Source organism: Salmo salar, chromosome 10 (assembly GCF_965601325.2).
Source record: "Salmo salar chromosome 10, fSalSal1, whole genome shotgun sequence".
Lineage (NCBI taxonomy): Eukaryota > Metazoa > Chordata > Actinopteri > Salmoniformes > Salmonidae > Salmo > Salmo salar.
In genome coordinates this window covers 104,110,741-104,119,210 of record NC_138300.1, presented here as the reverse complement: position 1 = coordinate 104,119,210, position 8,470 = coordinate 104,110,741, and the positions used below count along the sequence as shown (strand labels likewise).

The following is an 8,470-nucleotide window of genomic DNA, read 5'->3' as shown; positions in this document are numbered from 1 at the left end:
TATAGTTGAGTTTTATGTTTCACCACAGCAGCCACGGTACTCTTGTCTCTCTTTGAATGCGGCTTGTCAATATTTAATCATTCCTCCACTAGGTTGGTATCAGATGAACATGGTTGGCTGAGGAGGTGGGGCTAGAGGGCTGGGAGCTAATGAGGGAACAGGGGGTGGACTTCAGGAGGGGAGGCAGACAGGTACCCCAGCCCCTCCACGCAACGAGTGGTGGAGCTATCAGAAGGCGAGGAAAGCAAAGGGGGCTGTTCACTCCTACTGCACCCACCCACACAAAGCTCACCATGCGAAGATACTGAGGTGGTGGATTGTACTCTTTCACTCTCTCTTCCTCCCTCCATGTATCTCTCTTCCCACTGAACCTTCTGAAGGTGACGTGACCCATGCCATGCTAGGAGTTCTATCTGGTGCCTTGGACCTTGAGGTGTACATCTGCACACCCTTAGCCACAACAAGAACACCTCCACCTAGTCATTCCTCACTGTGCCCATCATCCCCTTGCCTCCCAGTCTGATCCCCTAGTCACGCCAGAGAGAGGCAGACAGCACAAGCCCATCTCACATCTGAGGAACATCTGAGGGACCCGTGGCACCACACAAAGGCGGAACCAGCCCCATGGTCCATAAGAACTCAGGAAAGATGAGCAGCCACATCTAGCAGATCTTTTTTGTCTTTTTCAGAGCAAAGCGTGCAAGAAATAGGGGGAGAGACATACTCCTGTGAAATAAAGAGAGGGAACAGGACAGGGAGAAACGGAAGAGGATGCCTTTTGGGGGGTTTTCGGGGCTGAAGGAGCGGGTTCTGAAACCAGGGAAGGAGGAGGTGAAGAATACAGTAGGAGACGGTCTGGGGAACCTGCAGAGGTGAGTCTGGGACTGTCTGGAAATTATGGGGGAACTGGGATTGTATAGGTGTGAATCCCTACTCTCTGTCTGAGAGATGTGTGTGACTCAATGGGGGTGAAAGCACGGCACGGTGCGGGTTTGATATCTTCTTATAGCAATAGATCCGATAATTTCACATAAGTGAGTTGTAAGATAATATTTCGGAGTACTTGTAGGTATTGTATCTTAGTTATCTTATTGTATTTTAGGATCTTTATATAAAAATCTGTATATATACACACTGTTAAACAATTGTGGTCCTATAATCCCAAACATGGATCATTTGGTCAAAATTCTTAAATCTATGAACAAAGCCAGTGGTGGGGACGAGGAGGGTTGAAGAACCTTAGAGGCAGAACATGAAGCTCACCATGTACTGTACCCAGAGATCCCAGAGATAAATATTTCATTCTTTTTCTTGCCAGGCAATCCCAGTGATGTAATCACAGGTTTTATTTTAAGACATTATGATACATATTTCATATCTGATACATATTTCACAAGGGGAGGATGATGAATATGGAACTTCCATGTATGAGGTAGATTGTTGTCTTAAAATAGATAAACCAAGTAAGTGGGCAATTTCCTGTGAAAGGGAATTTTGCATGTTGAGAGCCAGAATGTTCACTGTGCAGTCTGAAATAGATCAAGAGCAAGCCAAACAGTGTGAACAGTTGATTGATTATTTCGGAATCTACAATATGAAATTGTATAAAGAAGGTGAACTGGACATATTTATCCAACAAGCAGTTATCATGTATATAAGGATTGTAATATCAGAACACTAAAAATGTGTTTTCATTCCAATTGTATCAATCTGTGGTCAGCTAACTTTTTATTTTATGTCATACATTTACTTCAGTTTAATTTGAAACACTGTACAAACACAGGGAAAATGCTGAATTAAATGTTTTATTAAAGTCTACAAGGATCCATGCCGTGGGAAAATGCTATTCCACCAAACTGCTAAAATCAATACTAGCAGGTGAAACTAAAGAAATGCGAATCCAGAGAGACCAAGAGAGGAAAAGAGGAATTAAGCATGAGCAGAATGAATCATTAGGCTTAATCTCATTTTCAGATGAAACCTGTTTGTTTTTTCAAGAGGGTATTCCAGATTGCTCTGGGACAGACTACATTATTTATCGAGTTATATATTATGGATCCAGTTAATCACTCTTTCAATTTTGCCTTATGAATCAATTATAGCCTGACTATAAAGTGAGCATCATGAAAATTATTCCATTTAGTAATTAACTTAACACTTCATTTGACACAGTACAGAAATTACCAGGTATTTTCTACCAAACAACCGCGCTAAATGGTAAAAAAAAAAAAAATCATACCAAAGCAAAATAATTTTTCCCATGAGACGTAATTTTTGGTCTGAAATACAAAAATCACACGGAATGACATGGTTCTCTCAGTAGGGTCTCTCTAGAATGTTGCAGATGCTGACTAGTCTGACTGTTAACTGACACTGTTTAAGCCCATTCGTAATAACTTCTTTAAATATAAGCTGTCCTTGGTACAAAAAAGGTTGTGAGATAATGACATTGAACAATAAAACACACAGCCTCTGTTCTGTATGACCTGAGTGACAACTCAACAGTTGTATAACTTCATAGACACAGTGGTGTAATGTAAGTAAAAGTACTACACTCTAAAAAGAAAAGGTTCCTGGAGTATCCTTGAGGGGTTCTTCAAATTGAAACTGTGGGGGAACCACTATAACATATTTGAAAAACCCTTTTTGACCTAACCCTTTTTGTCACGCCCTGACCTTAGAGAGTCTGTTTTATTCTCTATTTGGTTAGGTCAGCGTGTGACTTGGGTGGGCAAATCTATGTTTATATTTCTTTGTTGGCCTAGTATGGTTCCCAATCAGAGTCAGCTGTTTATTGTTGTCTCTGATTGGGGATCATACTTAGGCAGCCCTTTTTCCCACCTGAGATTGTGGGATTTTGTTTTTGCATTGTGCTGTCTAGCCCTGCAGAACGTTACGTTCGGTTTTGTATTTTGTTGTTTTGTTGGTGTTCATCTAATAAAGAAAGATGTATGCTTACCACGCTGCACCTTGGTCTCCTCATTCAAACAATGAGCGTAACAGAAGATCCCACCACAAACGGACCAAGCAGCATGGTCAGGAGGAGAGGACACGACGGAAACCCGAGGGGTGAGTCCGAGACCGAGGAGGAATTCTTGGATCGTTTGAGCGAGGAGTGGTTGGCAGTGGAGAGGGACGAAAGAGCTTGGAGGGGTTGGAGTCTGGAGCAAGACAGTCGCTTTGAGAAGCGTGTGACCTTTCAGGCACCATGTTTTGCGGAGATACGCAATGTGTCTCCAGTGCGCATCCACAGCCCGGTGCGTTCTGTGCCAGCTCCTCGCACTTGCCGTGCGAAAGTGAGCATTCAGCCAGGACGGGTTGTGCCGGCTCAGTGCTCCTGGTCTCCAGTATGCCTCCTCGGTCCAGGATATCCTGTGCCAGCTCTACGCACTGTGTCGCCAGTGCGCCTTCACAGCCCAGTGCGTCCTGTGCCAGCGCCCCGCACTTGCCGGGCTAAAGTGAGTATCCAGCCAGGACGGGTTGTGCCAGCTCTACGCTCCAGACCTCCAGTGCGCCTCCATGGTCCATTATATCCTGCACCGGATCAACGCCTCAGGTCTCCAGTGCACCTCCACAGCCCAGTACGTCCTGTGCCTGCTCCTCGCACTCTTCCTGAAGTGCGTGTCCCCAGTCAGGTATGTCCTGTGCCTGCTCCTCGCACTCGCCCTGAGGTGTGTGTCACTAGTCTGGTGCCACCTGTCCTGGCTCCACGCACCAGGCCTCCAGTGCGCCTTCTCAGTCCAGAGCTTCCGGCGACAGTTCCCAGTCCAGAGCTTCTGGCGACAGTACCCAGTCCAGAGCTTCCGGCGACAGTACCCAGTCCGGAGCTTCCGGCGATGTTTCACAGTCAGGAATCTCCAGAGACGGTCCACAGTCCTGAACCTCCTGAGACGGCTTACAGTCCGGAACCTCCTGAGACGGTCCACAGTCCGGAACCTCCTGAGATGGTCCACGGCACGAAGCCTCCAGTGGTGATCCATGGCCGAAGCCTCCAGTGGTGGTCCATGGCACAAAGCCTCCAGTGGTGATCCATGGCACGAAGCCTCCAGTGGTGATCCATGGCACAAAGCCTCCAGTGGTGATCCATGGCACAAAGCCTCCAGTGGTGATCCATGGCACGAAGCCTCCAGTGGTGATCCATGGCACGAAGCCTCCAGTGATGATCCATGGCCCGAAGCCTGCAGTGATGATCCATGGCCCGAAGCCTGCAGGGATGATCCATGGCCCGAAGTCTCCAGCGACGGTCTGCGGTCCGGAGTCTCCGGCGACAGTCCCCGGTCAGGAGCCTCCGGCGACGGTCCCCGGTCAGGAGCCTCCGGCGACGGTCCCCGGTCAGGAGCCTCCGGCGACGGTCCCCGGTCAGGAGCCTCCGGCGACGGTCCCCGGTCAGGAGCCTCCGGCGACGGTCCCCGGTCAGGAGCCTCCGGCGACGGTCCCCGGTCAGGAGCCTCCGGCGACAATCGGTGGTGCGGTTCCTCCAGCAGTGATCTACGGTCCGGAGTCCGTGAAGACGATCTACGGTCCGGAGTCCCCGGCGACAATCCCCGCACCAGAGGTGCCACCGAACTGGGGGGAGCCTTAAGCGGAGCGGGGTCTGCGTCCCGTACCGGAGCCTCCACTGAGATGAGATGCCCACCCGGACCCTCCCCTATAGGTTCAGGTTTGCGGCCGGAGTCCGCACCTTTGGGGGGGGGGGGGGGTACTGTCACGCCCTGACCTTAGAGAGTCTGTATTATTCTCTATTTGGTTAGGTCAGGGTGTGACTTGGGTGGGCAAATCTATGTTTATATTTCTTTGTTAGCCTAGTATGGTTCCCAATCAGAGGCAGCTGTTTATTGTTGTCTCTGATTGGGGATCATACTTAGGCAGCCCTTTTTCCCACCTGAGATTGTGGATCTTGTTTTCGTGTTGTGCTGTCTAGCCCTGCAGAACGTTACATTCGGTTTTGTATTTTGTTGGTGTTCATCTAATAAAGAAAGATGTACGCTTACCACGCTGCACCTTGGTCTCCTCATTCAAACAACGAGTGTAACAGTTTTGATGGATCCTCGAATAACCTTTTGAATAACATTTTTGGGGTTAATTTTTTAACTACCCCCCCTCCCCTATTATTATTAATATGCATAACAATAACACAATATTTTTGTTGTCAGTGTTTATTTTAATGGCAAAGCAAAATTAAGAAATCAAAATAGGAAGTAAACTCCCAGCAGAGCCCCAAGTCCAATGGATATATCCTCTTGCGTGTTGATGTTAATGTGTGGATGTTATCCGTATCCATAGACAGAAGGATTTTGCAGTGCATGGTGATCAAACAAGTTTCCTGTTATATTCATCAGAGGTTTAGAGAGGGGGAAATCTGTGAATCCAAAAAATAGTAATTATACAGATGATTAACAAAACATGCACACAACAGTATTCATACCTTGGTTTTTGTGGTGAACGTGAATTAAAAAAACTGTTTTGATTATGGTTTTCATACACATACCTTGTCCATAATCTAGAGGCCTATGGGATATTCATTGAAGAGGTAAGAGAGGAGGATGGTAAACGTGATCTGCATAACATACCATTACCAATTGACATACCTTTGTATGCCTCCTCCTCTGTATACCTGCAGACACAGACACAAAAGCAGTTCAGTTATCTTCACCTACATATAGCCTACATATTCTTACCTATTTGATTGATATCCATTGAATTGTGTCCATTTACTGTTTTAGAAAGATTTGCACAAATATGAAAAGATTGATGGTATCATCATAAAACAATATCAATTTAGATATTCCTTCTAACCCCCCCCCCCCCTTAAAAGATTTAGATGCACTATTGTAAAGTGGTTGTTCCACTTGATATTATAAGGTGAATGCACCAATTTGTAAGTCGCTCTGGATAAGAGCGTCTGCTAAATGACTTAAATGTAAATGTAAATCATACAAGGGACAAACCTTACCTTAAATTGAGGAGATCCTTAAATATTTCAGTTAAGTGCCTGCACCTGCTGTCCTTTCAAATCCAAATGTTTCAGTTGGGCAGTTAGGTTCCTGCAAGAACCCCCACCTCCTATGGGGTTCTTGGAGTAACCTTTTGTGGCAATTTTCAGTGCAAAAAACTCAGTTTTTCAAAGAACTTTGAGGATCTTAAACAAACCCTTGTTGAACCCATCATTTTTACAGAAGTATTTGGGGGGAAACTGTACTTTCCAATTATTCATTTTTTTTACTACTTTTACTTTTACTTCACTACATTCCTAAAGAAAATATGTACTTTTTACTCTCATACATTTTCTCTGATACCCAAAGGTACTTGTTTCATTTCGAAAGCTTTGCAGGACAGGAAAAAGGTCTAATGTACTTATCAAGAGAACACGTAGTCATCCCTACTGCCTCTAAACTGGCAGACTCACTAAACACAAATGCTTAATTTGTAAATGATGTCTGAGTGTTGGAGTGTGCTTCTGGCCATCCGTAAATGGAAAATAATTGTGCAGTCTGGTTTACGTAATATATTTAATTTGAAGGGATTTATTGCATTTACTTTTAGTTTTGATACTTTTAGACTTTACTAATGTAATATTTTACTGAGTGACTTTTACTTTTACTTGAGTCATTTTCTATTAAGGTATCTTTACTTTTACTAAAGTATGACAATTGGGAACCTTTTCCACCACTGGATAGACATAATGACGTCATGGACCTCATGCAGACAGGATGATGTCACACTTAACTTTCATCTGACTGGAAAACAATAAATCACTTTGGATTTATCAAGACATTTATCAATTAAATGTTGTTCTTGTGATTTTACATATCACTTTTAAACAGGGATCCATACTCTTTCTCTTTAAAAGACAAGGAGATCAACAAGGAAAGCAACTTTGTTTATTATACCATCAGTTGACATGATATGTCAGTTGAATGTCAGAAAGTACAATATAGGTTACAGTTGGCTGTTTGTGTGTTTTTGATGTTGCCACTTGCCACTGCAGCTTTGACCAAAATGATGAAATTGAAAACAAGCTCTTGAGAAAGAGAGTTGTTTTCAATTCTCTGTTGAGGCATAATTATCTCCATGTTTTTTATCCACTCGGTAGATCAAAGATCAATTTGGTCTACTTAGAGGATAGAAACGACTTTATTAAAAAGGCACTAATACTATTTTATTAGTGTTGAGGCGAGCCAAGCATCATTTCCTCCTTCTGATAATGATCAACCATTCTCATAGCATTTGTCCAGTCTATTTTAGATAACAGAGAGCACGATCTGTGAGCTAGGAAATAGGGATGGGGGATGGAGAATGCAGGGGTCCCTTACGGAAAAAACGGCTGAATTTCACAAGATCTTTACATGTGACAACATGCAAAGCAACGTGATAACATGAAACTACACATGTGAAAACATGTTCACATGTAAAGTGTTCCAAAATAAATAATGTAATATTCTGTAAGAGGTGAGTTGGGGAAGATGGATAGGGGCTGGGGATGACAGGGGTGAGTTGGGAAAGACAAGGGTGGCAAGCTGTGGGAGGCAGGGATGAGTTAGATTCTGCTTGCTAATAGGTAATGGGAGAAAACAGGCTTTTGTTCATTTACGAATGTGGGCCTTTCAAGCAACTCCTCATAAAGGTGTTCTTGCACATGAAAGACTTGTAAAAGAAGAGGACTGGATAGTGTACATACTATAGACCTCTAAAGAGTGCATGGGAGTAGGAATGGAGCCCAACATCTTTGACAGCAGGGGACTAGATAAAAAACTATATATATACAGTACCAGTCAAAAGATTGAACACACCTACTCATTCAAGGGTTTTTCTTTATTTGTACTATTGTCTACATTGTAGAATTATAGTGAAGACATCAAAACTATGAAATAACACATATGGAATCAGGAAGTAACCAAAAAAGTGTTAAACAAATCAAAATATATTTTATATTTGAGATTCATCACAGTAGCCACCTGTCACACTTGTCTTCAAGAATGGACCAAGGCGCAGCGGGAATGTGGATACTCATAGTTTAATTCCAAACACAAGTAAAGCATCCACAGGGAAAACAATAAACGGTACTCACAAAGACAGGAACAGTTTTGCAGGCACACAACACGCAGTGCAAAAACAACTACCCACGAAAACCAAACAAACACACACCTACTTATGGGACTCCCAATCAGAGGCAACTAGAAACACCTGCCTCCAATTGAGAGTCCAGCACCCAAAACTACACATAGAAAAACAAACCTAGAACCTATACCAAACTAATACACCCCACTACACCACACACAAAACAAATATACCTCTGCCACGTCCTGACCAAATATAATAGAAATAATACCTAAATATTGGTCAGGACGTGACACCACCCTTTGCCTTGATGACAGCTTTGCACACTCTTGGCATTCTCTCAACCAGCTACATGAGGTAGTCACCTGGAATGCATTTAAATTAACAGGTGTGCCTTCTTAAAAGTTAATTT

General features: G+C 43.8%; 1 protein-coding gene across 1 annotated transcript in view; it reads left to right on the top strand.

Moving 5' to 3' along the window:
* The first annotated feature begins 229 nt into the window (after positions 1–229).
* Positions 230–8,470, top strand: part of slc17a8 (solute carrier family 17 member 8) — a 33,365-nt gene continuing 25,124 nt past the window's right edge. Inside the window, exon 1 of the mRNA XM_014125382.3 lies at positions 230–872. Coding sequence (XP_013980857.1) covers positions 772–872 — 101 coding nt within the window. The 5' untranslated portion in view covers positions 230–771. The remainder of the gene's footprint in view (positions 873–8,470) is intronic.